The sequence below is a fragment of the Sapajus apella genome, unplaced genomic scaffold (assembly GCF_009761245.1).
Source record: "Sapajus apella isolate SASKATOON/1434 unplaced genomic scaffold, GSC_monkey_1.0 scaffold92, whole genome shotgun sequence".
Taxonomy (NCBI): Eukaryota; Metazoa; Chordata; class Mammalia; order Primates; family Cebidae; genus Sapajus; species Sapajus apella.
The window spans coordinates 3714788-3734260 of NW_022437032.1; the positions used below are offsets into that span (position 1 = coordinate 3714788).

General features: G+C 44.5%; 1 protein-coding gene across 3 annotated transcripts in view; it reads left to right on the top strand.

Annotated features, from left to right (window-relative positions):
• The first annotated feature begins 16655 nt into the window (after window positions 1-16655).
• The window catches only part of ZFP64 (ZFP64 zinc finger protein), a 96417-nt gene continuing 93599 nt past the window's right edge, over window positions 16656-19473 (top strand). The window contains exon 1 of one of the 3 annotated variants that reach the window (XM_032255971.1): window positions 16656-17182. In XM_032255971.1, the coding sequence (XP_032111862.1) occupies window positions 17137-17182 (46 nt within the window). In that variant the 5' untranslated portion in view covers window positions 16656-17136. The remainder of the gene's footprint in view (window positions 17183-19473) is intronic. The other 2 variants (XM_032255973.1, XM_032255972.1) reach the window with 2 other exon arrangements.

Sequence of the window (19473 nt, forward strand, 5' to 3'; positions counted from 1 at the left end):
GTTCTCATGATAGTGAGTGAGTTCTCATGAGAGCTGATGGCTTTTTAAGTGTTTGGCAAGTTCCTTTGCTCACACTCTTTCCTGCTGCCTTGCAAAGGAGGTACTTGCTTCTCCTTTAGCCATAATTGTAAGTTTCCTGAGGCCTCCCCAGCCATGCAGAACTGTGAGTCAAACCTCTGTCCTTTACAAGCCACACAGTCTCGGGTAGTATATTGTTTTTTTGAGATGGAGTCTTGCTCTGTCACCCAGGTTGGAGTGCAGTGGCACAATCTCAGTTCACTGCAGGTTCAAGCAATTCTCCTGCCTCAGCCACCCGAGTGGCTAGGATTACAGGCACGTGTCACCACAACCAGCTAATTTTTTTGTATTTTTAATAGAGATGGGGTTTCACCATGTTGGCCAGGCTGGTCTCAAACTCCTAACCACAGGTCATCTTCCTGCCTCGGCCTCCCAAAGTGCTGGGATTATAGGCATGAGCCACTACACCCAGTCTTCAGGTAGTATTTTTTTTTTTTTTTGAGACGGAGTTTTGCTCTTGTTACCCAGCCTAGAGTGCAATGGAGCAATCTCGGGTCACCGCAACCTCCGCATCCTGGGTTCAGGCAATTCTCCTGCCTCAGCCTCCTGAGTAGCTGGGATTACAGGCATGCACCACCATGCCCAGCTGATTTTTTGTATTTTTAGTAGAGACGGGGTTTCACCGTGTTGACCAGGATGGTCTTGATCTCTTGACCTCGTGATCCACCCGCCTCGGCCTCCCAAAGTGTTGGGATTATAGGCTTGAGCCATCACACCCAGTCTTCAGTTAGTATTTTTATAGCAGTGTGAGAACAGACTAACACAGTAAACTGGTACTGGGAGTGGGGTACTGTTACAAAGATAGCCAAAAATGTCGAAGTGACTTTGGAACTGAGTAACAAGGAGAGGTTGGAAGAGTTTGGAGGATTCAGAAGAAGACAGAAAAATGTGGGAAAACTCGGAATCTCCTAGAGACTTGTTGAATGGTTTTGACCAAAATGCTGTTAGTGATACGGACAATGAAGTCCAGGCTGAGGTAATCTCAGACAGCAATGAGGAACCTGGTGGGAGCTAGAGTAAAGGTCACTCTTGCTATGCTTTAGCAAAGAGACTGGTGGCATTTTGCCTCTGCCCGAGAGATCTGTGGAACTTTTAAGAGAGATGATCTGAGATTGGAACTTATGTTTAAAATGGAAGCAGAACATAACTGTTAGTTAGTCATGTACAAGGGAGCTTTTTGGTGGATCTCTCAGTAGAAACACTGCAGGCCAAGACAGAGTGGGGTAATATTTTTAGTAGAGACAGGGTTTCTCTATGTTGGTCAGGCTGGTCTCAAACTCCCGACCTCAGGTGATCCTGCCTCAGCCTCCCAAAGTGCTGGGATCACAGGCGTGAGCCACAGTGCCTGGCCAGTTTTTGTTTCTTTTAAAGCAGCTCCAAAATTGTTTCCTGTCTAGCAGGAAAGCCCCATCTCTTAGAGCCAGGCTGGCAACCTTTGATATGCAAGTGCAGGTCATTAAAAACTGGGTCCACCTAAACATGGCAGTTCCCACATTGTTCTCTTGCCCTTGCCCCACATGGGCCTGGCAACATGTCTGCCCCCACATGTCCCAAGTGTATAGAACATCATGGCGACCTTCATTTGCATATTAAAAAGCTAGGGTGGGAGGGCCAGTTTTTTCCGTGGGCTACATGAATGACATGCCTGGTCAAACGGTTAATCCCCTGAGCTCTATGCAAATCAGACACCACCTCCTCCAGCCTCCTCATTTAACTGGCTGGTATCCGCAGTGCTTGGGGTCTCCTCTCTTGGCTTTGGAGCCCCCCTCCCTCTGTCTCTCTACAGGGGAACTTATTCCTTCTTTCTTCTCCCTTCTTTCTTGCCTATTAACCTCTCCGCTCCTTAAAACCACTCCACATGTGTCCGTGTCATTTTATCTAATTGGCGTGAGACGAGAGCCCTTGCGTTCCTCCTCTCATCAGAGCCATATCCATCACCACCACCAAGATCAGAACACAGAACATTTCCATCACTCCAAAAAACTCCCTCCTGTTGTCCGTTTGTGGTCATACCCTCCCTTCACAGTTAAACCCTGGAAACCACTGATCTGTTCTCCATCACCATTGTTTTGTCTTTTAGAGAACTCATAAAAATGGAATCACACAGTATGTAACCTTTTGAAACTGGCTCCTCTTATCAATATAATGTCTTTGAGAGTCATGTATCAATAATTTGCTCCTTTTTACCGCTGAGCAATATTCTAACTAGCCTAGAATTTTAAAAGCAAATTATCAATAAAGTATGAAAATACATATCTTAAGTCTTAAAATGTATGTCACCTGTACGTTGTCTCAGAGGTCAACTACACTAACAAAAGGTAAAAAACTGAAAAAGTGAAGACATAAGATTTATAAGCCAGAGGATCTCTCATTAGGAAGAAATTCCAGGAAAACCATGAAGACAATATGCTAAGACAGTCGCTGCTCGGCTGCCCCAATCCAGATTGAAGAATCCGCCTCATAAAGATCAAGTTGACAGGGATTGTAATGTGTCTGAATACATTGAGGGGAGAGTTGCACAACAAATGGTTAATAATTCAGATGAGTCCGTGCATAGAAAATTAAGCAAACAAACAGAAAAGAAAAATTTTTTTAACTCTAATGAAAACAAAAAGGTTGCAGAAAAGGAAAAGTAATCAGAATGTACCATGGCTCAGCAGTGACTACTATTTACATAATGTAAACATTGAATATTTGTCTAAACATAATTACTCCATTATTCCTTTGAGGCCTGAGAAATAGGGATGAGAAGATCTTTTTCATAACAAACCTAGTAGGATATTTAACTTTTTATGTGCCTTTATAATGTAGATAAAAGTTGAAATTAAATTTTAAATTTTAGACTGGGCGCAGTGGCTCACTCCTGTAATCCCAGAACTTTGGGAGGCACAGGTGGGTGGATCACTTGAGGTCAGGAGTTCATGACCAGCCTGGCCAACATGGTGCAAACCTGCCTCTACAAAACTACAAAAATTAGCCAGGCATGATGGTGGGTACCTGTAAGCCCAGCTATTTGGGAGGCTGAGGCGGGAGAATTGTTTGAAACTGGGAGACAGAGGTTACAGTGAGCCAAGATCGCGCCATTGCACTCCAGCCTGGGTGACAGAGCAAGACTGTATCAAATAAAAAAAAAAATTAATTTAACATGATGAAGCAAAAAAAAGTTTGTTTTTTTTTCTAAATCATGGCTAAGAAAGAGAGAGCCATCCCTGATGATGTCTTCACAGAAGCCACCTCGGAAGCTAAAATCATATTTCCTCCTTTGTTTAAAGCCAGTTCAAATTTGGGTTTTTTTCTCATTAGCAATCAGATGAATCCTGACAAATACAATAGGTATGGACCTTCCATGCCAAAAAGCAGTACCAGTCTTCAGTTAGGTCCTCCACTGAACAGTGCTGATGGTGCTTGATGCATGCAGTGTGATCAAAAGGTGTTCCACCAGTCAGACATCTGCTTTAGGGGCCAGTCACAAGGCTTGCTGCTGTGTACAGTGGCCAAGGGGCAATGGAGCTGCTGGGGGGATTTGTGTTCCAAATGCCAAGGAACATGATGTTCAAGCCAACATGACATTGGTTGGAAGTCTGGCCAGAACTCCTGCTGAATTCATTTCCAGGTAGTTGTTCTGATTTCTGTCTTTATATAACTTAGTTACTTCTGTACTTTCTCATCTATGCTCTTTTAGTGAATCCAAGCTAGCAGCAGGGAATTGATCTAACCAGGCTTGTTTGTTCTGCCAAGGGGCACTTCACACTATTGTGAAATAGATGGTATTCCGTATATAGAAACCTCATTGGACTTGGAAGCCATCTTCATCGTCACAAGAAATCCCAAATCCCAGCATTTGCCAATGAAAGAAAAGAAGATGCTTGCTCATAGAGCCTTTAAATAAAATGTTAGCATTAGGAATTTCTGAAAAGGTGTTCTAAAAATTAGTTTTGGCCAGGTGCAGAGGCTCATGCCTGTAATCTCTGCACTTTGGGAGGCCAAGGTGAGAGGATCACTTCAGTTCAGGAGTTTGAGAGCAGCCTGGACAACATACTACCTCTATAAAAAAAAAATATATATATATATATATATTTTTTTTTTTTTTAATTAGCCAGCCATGGTGACATGCACCTGTAATCACAGCTACTTAAGAGGCCAAGGTGGGAGGATTGCTTGAGCCCAAGGATTCAAGGCTACAGTGAGCAACGGTGGCACTACTGTACTCCAGCCTGGATAACACATCAAGAACCTGTCTCAGCCGGGTGCGGTGGCTCACGCCTAAAAATCCCTACACTTTGAGAGGCTGAGGTGGGTGGATCACCTGAAGTCAGAAGTTCAAGATCAGCCTGGCCAACATGATGAAATCCCATCTCTACTAAAAACACAAAAAAATTAGCCAGGCATGGTAGTGGGTGCCAGTAATCCCAGCTACTCAGGAGGCTGAAGGAAGAGAATCGCTTGAACCCAGGAGGTAGAAATTGCAGTAAGCTGAGATTGCACCACTGCACTCCAGCCTGGTCAACAAGAGTGAAACTCCCATCTCAAAAAAAAAAAAAAAAGAAAGAAACTGTCTCAAAAAAAAAAAAAAGTTCTATATTTTTATGTAGCTTCTTTGCACTAATAAAGCTTTTCGTGGATAGTGTCTGTCAAATATGTGGCCAGGTCATCACTGAAAAGGCCTGAACAGAAATTGCGTGTAGTTACTTTAAGCATAAAATCTGACACAGGAAACTTCTATCTGTGAAAAGCAAATTTAAGTTTCTCATGTAAATTAAAAATATGATGTTTTTGTAAAAATGTATTACTTATTTTTAAAATTTTCTATTTTATTTTTTGTATTTTTTAGATCTTAAGAAAATAACATACAGAAATATGATTAAGTTCTGTGATCAGTCTCCATATCAAAGCCCAGATATTCTGCCATTTACCCCAATTACACAATTGTTATCATTTTAATTATGTGTCCCAGTGGAAAAAAGGTTGGGGAGAACTATCTTAAATCCTAAGGACGTTTATTAATGTGTATATATATATATATATATATATATATATATATATTTTTTTTTTTTTTATGGAGTCTCACTCTGTCACCCAGGCTGGAGTGCAGTGGCACAATCTCAGCACAGCAACCTCTGCCTCCCAGGTTGAAGCAATACTCCTGCCTCAGCCTCCCACGTTGCTGGTACTACAGGCACTCACCACCACTCCCAGCTAATTTTTGTATTTTTGGTAGAGGTGGAGTTTCACTATATTGGCCAGGCTGGTCTCGAACTCCTGACTTTGTGATCTGCCTGCCTCAGCCTCCTAAAGTCCTGGGATTACAGACGTGAGCCACCATGCCTGGCGTATTACGACATTTAATGAAAATCAGAAGGTAGGCAGTCCCAGAGTGAATTCAATGGCCCAGCACCATCAGCAAGAACCCAGTTTCTTTTCATCCTTGTACTCCACTGACCCCAGCGTCCCAGCTTCCTCCCAAGGCCTGCGTAGGATGTCTACCAGATGGCTGCTGTCACCTTGGAAACCAGGTCTACCATGGCAATGACCAGACCAGAAAGGATGGAGGTAGGGAAAAGGGCAGGCAAGGGCTTTATTCTCACCTGCCTCTTTCTTTCCAGGAAAGAAAATCTTTCTCAAAGGCCACAAGGAGAGTTCCTTTGTGTCTTATTGAGCAGAACTTGGTCCACTGGGAGCCCAATCACTGGCAAAAGGAAAAGAACCACGTAGAGTTTACACCGAGCACAGCCCCAGCCAAAAGCTAATCCTGACCAATGTAAACCAGCCTAAGAGCTCCAGTAAACCCAGTCCTTTCCAGCTACTGGAAGGACTGACGGCATATGCATCTTGAGGCATACCTGAGAAAAGCTACATGTAAGGTACTTGCAGCCAAAGGTGTCTTAACTGAGGCAGACCAACAAATCAAGCAACATAATCCACTGTGGTGAATGCTGACGTGTAGCCACACTTAGGGATCTAGGGAGGAGATCCCAAATCAGTCTAGGAGATCCTCAAAGAGGTTTTACATAAGGTAGTTATTGAGCTCAAATGGAAGCAGTAGAAGTGATCCCAGGAAATCAAATGGGAAACAGAATTTCAGATGGGAAACAGAACAAACTACATGGTACAGAAGCTGGGAGGAGCTTCAGAATAATTCAGTGCTGTAGGAGATGTTGGCTATGTCTGGGTGACATGACCACATTTGTGACCACTGGGATGGAAGACTGTGATTAACATTATGTGAAATAGTGGGGAATTATTTCCCCCAAAGGAAATCATGGAACAAAAATCCTGTTATCAGAAGTAGGAAAGGGATGCCAGGCTGACCAAATCAAAAAACAAAAAGAGTCCACCAGAGGCTGGGCATGGTGGCTCACATCTGTAACCCCAGCACTTTGGGAAGCTGAAGTGGGTGGATCACTTGAGCTCAGGAGTTCAAGACCAGCCTAACCAACATGGTGACACCCTGTCTCTACTAAAAATACAAAATTAGCCAGGCATAGTAGTGGATGCCTGTAATTCCAGCTAACTCGGAGGCTGAGGCATGAGAATCGCTTGAACTTGAAAGGCAGAGGTTGCAGTGAGCCAAAATTGCACGACTGCACTCCAGCCTGGTCAACAGAGCAAGACTCTGACTCAAAAAAAAAAAAAGAAAAAAAAAATTTCCACTAGAGTTAGCTAAGTTATAATTGTCCAAATTAAAATCTGGTTCCACAGATCTCTACATGCACAAAAGTAGAAAACCCTTTCTGTGGCACAGGGAACTATCTATCAAAATTTGCCCCACCTTTGGTGTAGAGTTGCAGCTGAGAAGCTGCTGCCCATTCAGAGGCTACATTTCCCAGCCCTGCCCACTTGCTTCCATAATGGACCATGTGACTGGATTCTGCCAATGGCACTTAAGCAGGAAATAGGTGTGTGACAGACAAAGCCTGTAGGAAGTGAGTGGCCTTCTCCAGGACAAGCCCCGTGGGATGACAGAGCCATAAGATGGAAGGGGTCTGGGCCTTTGATGGAAAACCTCCTACTGACAGTAACACCTGTCTCAGACTGTTGAGAATGAGAAATACATTTCTATGACTTTAAGCCTGTCTACTTGGGGGACTATTGATTTTTAGCAGCCAGTGTGGTCCTTGCTAAAATCCTTCTTAGGATATTTTAGTGAAAATTAAAAACAATTATATTTGATACATTTGAAAACACACTCAAAAGTGTTACATTCTAACTTCTAACACTTGGGGGCTCCCAACGAATTCCATTGCACTTTCAGATGTGCTCTTTGGCATTCAAACTTTGTAACACAGTGTCCGCTTTGCCATCTCTGCACGGTATTTGCACCTCTTCTGAGTCAATAACTACAGATTGTTAGTAACTGCACGATTTTGTTGGAGGTGGGTGTTAAGCATGTGATTTTTTTTTAATTTAAATTCAGATATGCAAATTAACCCTATGGAAAACCATATTTTACCCATCAGATTGATAAAATATCAGAGGTTTGATGGCACTTTATGTGAGTGAGGCTGTAGGAAACAGATGCTCTGATAAGTTCTTGGTGAGAGTTCTAAGCAGTACAACCCCATTGAAAATGTCAAAATAGTAAATCCACCTTTGACCCAGCAATTCTATTTTAGCAAATGGGTCTACAGATAGACCGTTTCATGTGCAGATATAAATAGATGTTCATTATAGCTGTATTTATAGTAACAAAAAACTAGAAACTGTCCATTAATGGGAGTTACTTAAGTAAATTTTAGTGTCTGTGTGCATGTACAGTGAAAAACTGAATTTTTCCTAAAGCTAGATGCAATGGTAAGTAATCTTTTCCAAGATACATTGTTGTGCAAAAAGGCAGGGTATAGAATACTATTTGCATTAGAGTATAATTAGTTTTTTTTTAAAAAAAAGTGGGGGGATGAATATGGGTATGTCTTTTTGCATATATGTTGGAAAGTTCTGAAGAACAACCAAGAAACTGGTAATGATGTTGCTTTCTAAAAGATATTAGGGAGCTGAGGAAAGTTGAAGGGACATCCACTTTTCATTATACACCTTTTTGTGCTGTTTGAGAATTTCTATGTTCAGGCATTAATAACATAAAAGAACAACCAAAAAAACAGGCCTAAGCATGCTTGCTTGTGTGAAATTATCAGAGTCAGTATATTATTAAAACACAGGTGTGCACAGTCAGTTATGTGCCAGGTAAGACTCAAAGCCAGTTCTCATCAAAATGATTGGTTGTGTAACTACCATTTAATGCCCAGCGGGTTTAGTTTGGATCATATCTCATTACAGAGAGTTTAGCACTTAGGTTAAATTTCAAGTGTTTCTTCATCATTTATGTTTATGTAAAGGATTGCAGGCAGTTGCTAAATATTGTTAGTGAATCAATTTTTGGACAAGAAATTTCTCTTAGTCCCCTTCCAAGATTTGGGATCAGGATTCAGTGACAGTGGCGTCAGGAGGAGCTTGCTGGAGTCACTGAGGCATCTCTCCATACTGTACATGTCTGAACCACAGGCCCCAAGATTCTGTCCCAGGAGCCCTGGATGGTCCCCAAGCATATGTGTTCTCAACAAGTTCCCTGAAAAGATTGAGGCACTCTCCAGGTAAGGACCCACCCACGGGGGGTCCAGAAAAGCAAGAATAAAAGCATAATCCCTGCAAACTTTAATACAGCTGTATCAGTCAGGGACCAACCAGAGAAAGAAAAGCAACTCTAAGAATTCCACTAAATGTAGCACAAGGAATTTGATATCCAAGTGATGCAAGAGCTGAGAAACCAAATGGGAATGGTTAGGCAACCCAGAGATTAACAACACCTGGAAGCCATTGCCTTTTCACTCCGGGGAAGGTGGCAGGGAGAGAGACAAAGGGAGGAGGTGGTGTTTTCAGAGACCACAGTCACCTGGCAGAAGTGAGGCCACAGTGGGCCCATCCTATAGGATCTAGGGCCATAGAGGAGACATAGCCACTGTCACCAAGATAGAGGAGGAAAATGAGAAATACTCTGCCTTCTCCCTTCCACCCCCTAGCCAAACCGGACAGGAAGCTAGAAGCTGCAGAACTCTGGAGAAAAGAAGCAAGGGTCAGCGTCCCCGACATGCAGAGCGAGCAGGCAGAGCAAGGAAAGAATCACAGAGCAACAGCCTCTGGACCAGCCCACCAGCCTTGGATAAATTTATCATTGAAACCTTAGCCGCAATCTTCTGTAGTACCTTCTAAGTGGCGAGGTTGTTGACATAAGTACTTTTGAAAACGCCAAGCTCCGGGTTAACCATTGTTGTTAGCCGTGGTCTAGAAAAATAAAGGAGGTTTAAAAATACCAGTTATCATGAAGTCTAAATGGAATCTATAATTTGCTGTATTCTGTTATTATGTCACTTTTTTTCTCTGTATGTTTACTAAAAAGGAAAAAAAAATGTTTTCCCATAATAGTTAAATGTTTGCTTTAATAGTTATATTCTGAAGCAACCTTGACAAGAGAGACATTCATTCATTCATCCACATATCCATCCAACCTTTTCTAAATACTATGCACTGTTATAGGTGCTGAATACAAGGAAGAAAATAATACTTTCTGCCTTGAGAGTTGACATTTTATTAACTACGAATGATTACTATAGGAAACTACATATGTTAAAATATTTACTGTGGAAAAATTTTGGTCACTTAAAATTATAAAGTACAGACAATTCCTGACATAAAATAATACAGTTGATGATTGTTCAACTTCACAATGGGTGTGAAAGTGATACCCATTCAGTAGAAACCCCTACTTTCCAGTTGGATTTTTTAATATTTTCCTGGGCTAGTGATATTCAGTGTGATACTCTGTCATGCTGCCAGCCACCACGTGTGAGCCCTTCTGTTTTTCATTTTCAGTACAGTATCAAATAAATTACATGAGGCATCCAACACTTTGTTATAAAATAGGCTTGCTTATTTATTTATTTATTTATTTTGAGACAGAGTCTTACTCTGTCACCCAGGCTGGAGTGCAGTGGCGCGATCTCAGCTCACTGCAACCTCTGCCTCCAGGGTTCATGCAATTCTTGTGCCTCAGCCGCCCGAGTAGCTGGGACTACAGGCACATGCCACTGTGCTCAGCTAATTCTTCGTATTTTTAGTACAGACGGGGTTTCACCATATTGGTCAGGCTGCTCTCGAATTCCAGACCTCAGGTGATCCACCAGCTTCAGACTCACAAAGTACTGGGATTACAGGCCTGAGCCACCGCGCTTGGCCAAAACAGGCTTTTTTAGATGATTTTGCCCGGCCATAGGCTAACGTAAGTGTTCTGGGTATATTTAAGTTACGATATTTGGCAGGTTAGGTGCATTAAATGAATTTTCAACTTACAATATTTCCAGCTTACAATGAGCTTATCAGGACATAGTGCATCATACATAAGTTGAAGAGCATCTGTATTTTGTTAGGAGAAGGATATATTTGCTCGAAAAACTTACAGTAATTAATTCAGTTACTATGTCCTCATTATTCTTCTTATCAAAGATTACTGGGAAAAAAAAAAAAAAACTCTGCGTGTTCTCTTAATACTTTAAGAAAGTGTCTGAAAGTCTCTTGCCAGAAACAATTTAAGCAAATAAATAATTCTAATAGATTGATTTTTAAATACTGTGAAAATCTGTTCTACAGTTTCTGTTACTTGCAATCAGTGATTCTTCTTTATTTATTTATTTAAATTTAGAGACAGGGTCTTGCTCTGTCACCCAGGCCAGAGTGGAGTGGTGCCATCACAGCTCACTGCAGCCTCAACTTTCTGAGCCAAAGGGATCCCCCCATCTCAGCCTCTTGTGTAGCTGGGACTACAGGTGCATGCCACCATGCCCAGATAATTAGGATATATTTTTGTAGAGACAGGGTCTTGCCATGTTGCCAGGCTGGTCTTGAAGTCCTGGCCTGCCTCTCAAAGTGCTGGGATTATAGGCATGAGCCACCGTGCCCAACCAAAGATTCTTAACTGTGACATAGTCTTTTACTGGTCTTTTGCCTGAAGAAAATTTATTTAGGCTTTATGAGACTCAGTTTCTGCTTCTATGAAATACTGATAATAGTATCTACCTCTTAACTATTGAGTTCTGAGGATTAAATGACATAGTGGAGTTAATGTAAGTAATTTAGTAAAGTCTTTTAGTTAACCAAAATATTGAAACCCTGGAGAGGGAGGAGTCCTTTTTTTCTATCAGAAATGTATTGCACATTTTGGTTAAATTCAACATGGCTCATGGAGGCAATGAATGATGGAAGCTGATTCTCAGCCTTGTTATCAAGAATAACAGGGAGGAGTGGGGACTGGGGTAAATCAGAGAGGTTAGGCGTCAACCACAGGAGCTTCTCAGTCCCAGCCAAGAATTACCATTTGACAACCCAGGCCCCGATTCACCAGATTTTTCCATTTTTGCAAAAAGCTATACATCCCAATTCTTATGAGAAATACATCAACTTTTAAGCACTGGTAACAAATTCAAATTTATTTTAGTTGCCAGATTTAGACCATGGAGTGGGATTACCAGTATGTCTGTGCCCTGCAAGACATTTGCCATTTCTATATTATGTTTTATCTATTAAATGAGAAGTGGTCAAAAACTTGAGAACAGAAGAAATCGTGAGCTTTCTAGTCAAACAAAGCCTGTTAACTTTTCAAGAACTGTGATTCTTACTGAGAAATAGATCTGGATAGAATCCACATTGAAAAAAATAACCTGAAAAAAGAAAGGAAGAAAAAGCCCTTCCACATGGTGTTGAAACAAGTTATTCTGGCAGCTCTTCAGGATGGCTGGCATAGAGAAATAAAGTGTTCACACAGGCCAATTGAAAAAGCTACTATGGTGTATTACTTATGATATCTAAAAAATCATTAATGGCTGGGCGCAGTGGCTCACGCCTATAATCTCAGCTATTTGGGAGGCCAAGGCGGGTGGATCACAAGATCAGGAGTTCAAGACTAGGCTGGCTAACATGGTGAAACCTCCATCTCTACTAAAAATACAAAAAATTAGCTGGGTGTGGTGGTATGTGCCTGTAGTCCCAGCTTCTCGGGAGGCTGAGGCAGGAGAATCGCTTGAACCCAGGAGGTGGAGGTTGCAGTGAGCCAAGATCATGCCACTGCCCTCCAGCCTGGGTGACAGAGCAAGACTCCATCTCAAAAAAAAAAAATCATTAACAAACATCCAGTAACATAGCAAATAAATTATGATGCAACCCTATAATGAAATATTATGTAACCATTAAAACTAATGGTAGGGAGCAGAGGTTTGCAAACACCAAGTGCTGACTGAATAACTCAGAAAGACTGTCAAACATACAGATACCCAGGCCTCATCCCAATCCTTCTGAAGGAGAGGCTACGCAAATGGGACTGGGAGATTTAATAATTTCTCAGGTGATTCTAATGCAACCCACCAACTCAAGATCAAAGGCCAATTGTGGAATAGTTTGCATAGCATTATGTTAGAATAAGATTTAATTCAGGTGCATGTGAAAGAAACGTTCTCCCGCCCCAAATAACAACAGCTGAATAAAGTTCATTTCTCACATAAATGATGTCTGCAAATAGGCAATCCAGTTGGCAGTTCCACAAAGAAGTTAGGGGCCTAGGCTCCTTCCAGCTCACTATTCTACCACACCTAGAGTATCGCCTCATTCTCGTAGTCCAAAATGGCAGCTGGAGCTCCAGCCATCATATCCTCATCCCAAACAAGGAGAAGAGGAAGAGATACAGAAGGGGCAAACAGCATACATCAACTGTTATTTTAGGATATTTCCCAAAAGTTGCATCACATTTCATTTATGTGTCAGAATTTAGTCATATAGCTATGCCTAACTACAAAGGAAGCTGGGAAAAGTCTCTTTTCAGGAGACCATGTCCTGAGCTATAAAGCAGGAATTCTATTATTTTTAAAATTTGAGTTTGGGCACAGTGGCTCACCTGTAATCCCAGCACTTTGGGAGGCTGAGACGGGCAGATCACGAGGTCAGTTGTTTGAGGCCAGCCTGGCCAACATAGCCAAATCCTGTCTCTACTAGAAATGCAAACATTAGCTGGGAGTGGTGGGGGGGCACCTATAATCCCAGCTACTCAGGAGGTAAGGCAGGAGAATAGCTTGAACCCAGGAGGTAGAGGTTGCAGTGAGCCAAGTTCGTGTCATTGCACTCCAGACTGGGTGACAGAGCAAGACTCCATCACAAAAAGAGAGAGAGAGAGAGAGAGAAAGAAAGAAAGAGAAAATTTGAGAGAACAGACATGGAGTACACAAATGGAATCTCTATCAAAAGTATAATATCAGGCCAGGCTCAGTGGCTCACACCTGTAATCCCAACACTTTGAGAGGCTGAGGCAGGTAGATCACTTGAGGTCAGGAGTTCAAGACCAGCTAGACAACATGGTGAAACCCATCTCTACTAAAAACACAAAAATTAGCCAGGCTGGTGGCAGGCACCTGTAATCCTAGCTAAGCAGGTGGCTGAGACAGGGAAATCTCATTAACCCAGGAGGTGAACTTTGCAGTGGGCCGAGATGGCATCACTGCACTCCAGCCTGGGTGACAGAGACTCCATCTCAAGGGAAAAAAAAGTGTAATATTAATATTATGAGTACATATTGGTTTGAACCACATAAAATTATCATTTTAAGTAAAAAAAAATAGATAAATATCAGCAACTCCTATGGTTTATTCTGTTATTTTTTTCTTTTTCTTTTTTTTTTGAGACAGAGTCTCCCTCTGTCACCTAGGCTGGAGTGCAGTAGCACCATCTTGGCTCATTGCAATCTCTGCCTCCTGGGTTCAAGTGATTTTCCTGTCTCAGCCTCTGGAGTAGCTGGGATTACAGGCATACACCACCACACCTGGCTAATTTTTGTACTATAGAAATGGGGTTTCACTATGTTGGTCAGGCTGGTCTTAAACTCCTGACCTCAGGTGATATGCTCACCTCGGCCTCCCAAAGTGCTGGGATTACAGGCATTAGCCACTGGCCTGGCTGGGAATAGTATTATTGGCTGAGAAGGTACATGAGGGAGCCAATCAGGGTTGGAAATGCTGTGTGTCTTGGATGGGTGCCAACCAGGTGTGCACATATGTAAATATTCATCAAACAATAAAGAATAAATATTGCCATAAGCTGCGGTGCCCTGGTGGGTCATGTTAGCTAGATAGGTACCATGAAGGTGACATGGTAGAGTCACGGGGGGTAGTAAATGCTTTAGGTAAGACACAGGAAAGGTCTCTCTGGGAAGGTGATACTTCCTTTGGTGCTGGATGACCTAAAAAAGCCAGTCCTGCAAAGACCAGGAAACAGAAATCCAGGCAGAGAGAGGAGCAGATGCACAGTCCCCGGTCAGGAAGGGCTGGGCTTGTTTGAACAACAGCAAGCAGCCTGGTGGAGCTGGCCTGGGCAGTGCAGTGTGAGAATGCAGTGGGACTGGCGGGCCGTAGCCACTTACATCTAGCTCAGTCCTGCCCCGGGGTTTTGCTCCCTCCAGTTTGTCAGGCTGGAATTGCTCCCACCTCATCCTCACATGGTTGTGCCCTCCCCAGCTCCTTGTTTAGATATTACCTGCTCAGAAAGGCCTACGGTGACCACGCCTACAGCCACTATTACATCCCCATTTTATGGTCTTTCGAGCCCTTATCATTACCAAAATATTGAGAACACATGGACACCGGGAGGGGAACATCACACACCAGGGCCCATCATGGAAGGGAGAACATTAGGACAAATACCTAATGCACGTGGGGTTTAAAACCTAAATGACGGGTTAATAGGTGCAGCAAACTACCATGGCACCTGTATACCTGTGTAACAAACCTGCACATTCTGCCCATGTATTCCAGAACTTAAATAAAACTTTTTTAAAAAGAAGTACATGACATGTATATCTACATATAATTTTTTTTTTTTTTTTTGAGATGGAGTCTTGCACTGTCTCCCAGGCCGGAGTGCAATGGCACAATCTCAGCTCACTGCAACCTCCACTTCCTGGATTCAAGCAATCCTCCTGAGTAGCTGGGATTACAGGTGCACGCCACCACCCCAGGCTAATTTTTTGTATTTTCAGTAGAGACAGGGTTTCACTATGTTGGCCAGCCTGGTCTTCAACTCCTGACCTCAGGTGATCCACCCGCCTCGGCCTCCCAAAGTGCTGGGATTACAGGCGTGAGCCACTGCACCTGGCCATCTATATATAAAACATTACCGTAGTGATTCGATTGTTTCATGTTGGTTGCCTCCAGGGACTAGCCCAGTGCCTGGCACATCACGAACACTTGAGAATAAACAGCTGCTGCAAATAGAAACAAAGTCTTAAAGGAAGCAGCAGGGGAAATCCCATTCCTTATACAAGCCATATTTTCCAAGAGCCTACTATGTGTCAAGCACCAGCCAAATCACTGAAATACATCAGTGAAGCAAAGAGATGTTGTTTTAATCCCCATTTTTACAGGGACTTATTGAAAATAATTGGGAGGAGGACACAGATGATATACAACTAAACTATATCTATGCAGATAGATATACATATTCATAGAGAGATACTCCAGATACATAGTATGTTCCATGTAATTCCTTTTAAGAAGGACAAAGCAGGCCAGGCATGGTGGCTCACACCTGTAATTCCAGCACTTTGGGAGGCTGATGCAGAAGGATCGCTTGAGGCCAGGAGTTTGAGACCAGCCTGGGCAACGTAGCAATACCCCATCTCTATAAAAATAAAAATTAAAAAGTGAGCCAAGGGTGGTGGCCCAAGCTTGTAAGGAGCATTGCTTGAGCAGAGGAGCTGGAGGCTGCAGTGAGCTAGGATCTGACCACTGCACTCCAGCCTGAGAGACAGAGCAAGATCCTCAGAAAAGGAAGGAAGGGAGGGAGAGAGGGAGGGGGGAGGGGGGAGGGAGGGAAAGAAAGAAAGAAAAAGGAAGAAAGGAAAGAAGGAAAGACAGACAAAACAGACGGGAAGAAGACCGGGAGTGGTTGGGTGGGGAAGGGGGAGCTGCAATATTAGAATGATTAAATTAGGCCAAGCATGGCCTCCCTGAATGTGAATTTTTGAATGCTGACCTTCAACGGCGGGGCTGATTCTCTGAGCAAATGCTTCGAGGCTGGAGAGGTCTGGAGCTTGAGAGGGTCGGCAGAGAGACAATAGGGCTAACGCAGGAGCCAGGGGGAGAGAGTAGTAGTAAGGCATGAGGGACAGAGCAGGGACAGAGCAGAGAGGGCAGTGTCCTGAGTGTGGGCGCCGACCCACGTTAGGGACAGCACCTGGGAACTTAGAAATGCTCATTCTCAGGCCTCGCCCCAGACCTCTGAAGCAGAAACGCAGGGGTGGGCCCAGCTGCGTTTGTTCTAACAAGCCTGCCAGGAGACTGTGATGCACGAGAAAGTTGCCAGCCCCTGGAGCAGGGGTCCCTTCGCGCTAGGACTCCAGATCATTGCGGTCCTCTCAGTCTCCCTAGCAGGGCAGGGGACCCGCCCAGCGCTCTGCTGATTTGCCCGGCGCTGACGCCCAACCTGGGTTTCTCTGTTGCCCGCCGCGCCCCGCGCCCCCACCCAGCTACGGCAGCCGCGCCCGGGTCTCCCCACAGACCACCCAGGTGTCCCGGGAGCAGCGCGGCTACACCACCGCGTCTGGGGCCCCGACGCCCCAGCTGCAGGTGCAAAGGGCGCCCCGAGCCGGGGAGGCCAATCGCGTCCGCGGAGAACGCAGGGTGCGGGCAGGGGCGCATCCCTCGCCGCCCGCGGTCGCCCAGCACGCCCGGACGCGCGAGGCCATCCAGCTCCCCGGGGGCGTGGTGGGGGCTCAGCGGGCCTGGGCCTCGGGGTTCGCCCGCCGCTTCCCCCGGGAGCCGCTGCTGCAAAGCCAGGTTGGGGCTCCGGGCCGGGCCAGCGCCCTCTAGGCAGCGGAAGTGCAGCTTGCTTTACATCCGTCCTCCCCGCCTCGCAGAGTTGGGAGAAGGCAGGCTGGGGGGTGTGGAAAAATAAAAGGAAAAGTCCTTGCACCATGTAGATCAGCGTCCCCCACCCTGGCACCCCGGCCGGCCGGGGACCTCCCAGCCTGCGGCCATGAACGCTAGCAGCGAGGGCGAGAGCTTCGCGGGCTCCGTGCAAAGTAAGTGCTTTTCCGGGCGCAGTGCGCGCTCCGGGGCCCAGTGCGCGCTCCGGGGCCCGGGCCCAAGCACGTCTGCGACGCAGCCAGCAGGCCCGGGGCCCCGAAATCGGGGTGACGGCCCGGAGCCGCGTCTCGGGGACCGCTGCGGGCGCGCGGTGCAGGGGGCGCCGGAGTGGGCTTGGGGTGGGGGGCGCACCCGACCTGACGCAAGACGGGGGGCGCTCTCCAGCCTTGCGAGACCCCTGGGAAGGGAACGGTGGGGGAGGGCATGCCGTGCAGACAATCGCCACCCCCTCAGGGCATTCCCGCCCCACCAGGCGGAGTTGGGGGCGGGCGGGAGAGAGGGAGGAATCTGGGGTAAACGGGGTAACACTGATGGGAAAACTTCTGCCTCAGTGGCTCACAATTAGACCCTGGAGATTGAGGGAATCTCCAGATCTCACGAGGTCCCGCCGGCTCATTGCAAAGGCTTTTCCACATTAAGGGTGGAGATCCGAATGGGAAACGCGGCCGTGGACGCTTTCTTTGGGTTTGGGGTTCAGTTTTTATTTAACTGATGAGGACATCAGCGTTTTTCAAGTCCCTGGTTTCTCCCGGCGTATTGTTTCTCAAAGTGTGGTCCAGAGGCTGAGTGCAGCCAGCCACCTGGGAGCGCGAGCGTGTATTTTAAAACAGCTTGCTGGGCCCCACCCATTCAATCTCGGGGGTGGGGCCGGGGATCCGCTGCCCTTCCTAGCTGCCTGGGCAACTCTGAAGCACGTGAAGTTTGAAAACCCCTCTACCAGGGGTTTGAGGACACCTGGCACAGAGCAAGCTCTCAGCTTGTTCGCTGCTACTGTTAACAGTCTGGGAGACATTGGGTCCCAAATTTGGCGGGGTATTCCTTGCATTACTGTGAAAAGCACAGATTTTCCTAAATGCCATCTTCCCCACCCCACCCTGTTATGACTCAGTATCTCCTAGGTTGGGCTCAGATTTGCCCATGTTTAAATAGTGTACCTCAATAATAACCCCAGCAGGTAACATGCTGGGGTATTGGCGGGAGGGAGGACTGCGCTGTTAGGAACACCATCCCATTTAATTCTCATAACAAGCCCGTGTTTTTCTTGGAGAAATTAAAAACAAACAAACAAAAACACCATGAAGTAGAAACCTCTCTTCTCTCATTTTTCAGTTGAGAAAACCCAAGCACAAAGTCATTGTTTTTAAGTGACACTGTCAAGATGTTGACAAAGGTCTATGTCGTTACTTTTGCACTTTCCATATAGCAGTGACATTATTTATTATTAAAATTCTTTCATTCTGGGTGTCAGTCCTGTTCCATCATTAAGGAATCGTCAGCAATGCAAGCTACTTCATGTCTCACTTCCTTGTTTTCTTGTTAGTTCCGTGTCTATCTGTCTCTCAGTTTCATTCCTTCCATCCATTGATTGCAAAGTGTCTAAGTGCATCCCTGCAAGATGATTTATCACAGTGCTCAGCCCAGTCTCCTGAGCAAGTCAACCAAATTGTATTTCCGAACAGAGATTTCTTGTCTTAGTTAGACCTGGGCAAAATTGGACCTAATGTAAATATCTTAGAAATTTTCAGAAAATTATAGTGCGTAATTTTATCTAACCGTTACATGCTCAAAGGTAATCTTGTATCATTTAACTTGGGAAAAATTGGAAATTATGTAAATACCTTATTGCTGCTGAGAAAATTGTAATGCATGGACACCATGGAATAATGTGTTGCCATTAAATAATGATATATATGAAGGTATTTTAATGATATAGCATAATGTTTATGCAATATTTAGGAAAAGGATTAGTGTTACATTATGATCTTATGAAACTTTTAAGTGTAAAGAAAATGAATGGAAGAATTTTTTTTTTTTTTTTTGAGACAGAGTCTTGCTCTGTCGCCAGGCTAAAGTGCAGTGGTGCAATCTCAGCTCACTGCAACCTCCACCTCCTAGGTTCAAACAATTCCCTTGCTTCAGCCTCCCCGAGTAGCTGGAACTACAGGTGTGCCACCATGCCTAGCTAATTTTTGTTGTTGTTGTTGTTGAGACAGGGTTTCACCGTGTTGGCCAGGATGGTCTCAATCTCCTAACCTTGTAATTTGCCCACCTTGGACTCCCAGAGTGCTGGGATTATAAATGTGAGCCACCACAGCCAGCCAGAAAGTATTTTATAATTTTTATGGTAGGTAGAGATGGAAATATTAAGTGATTTTCCCCTTTTTAAACATGAGTTTTCTTTTTCTTTTTTTCTTTTTTTCTTTTTTTTTTTTTTTTTTTTTTTTTT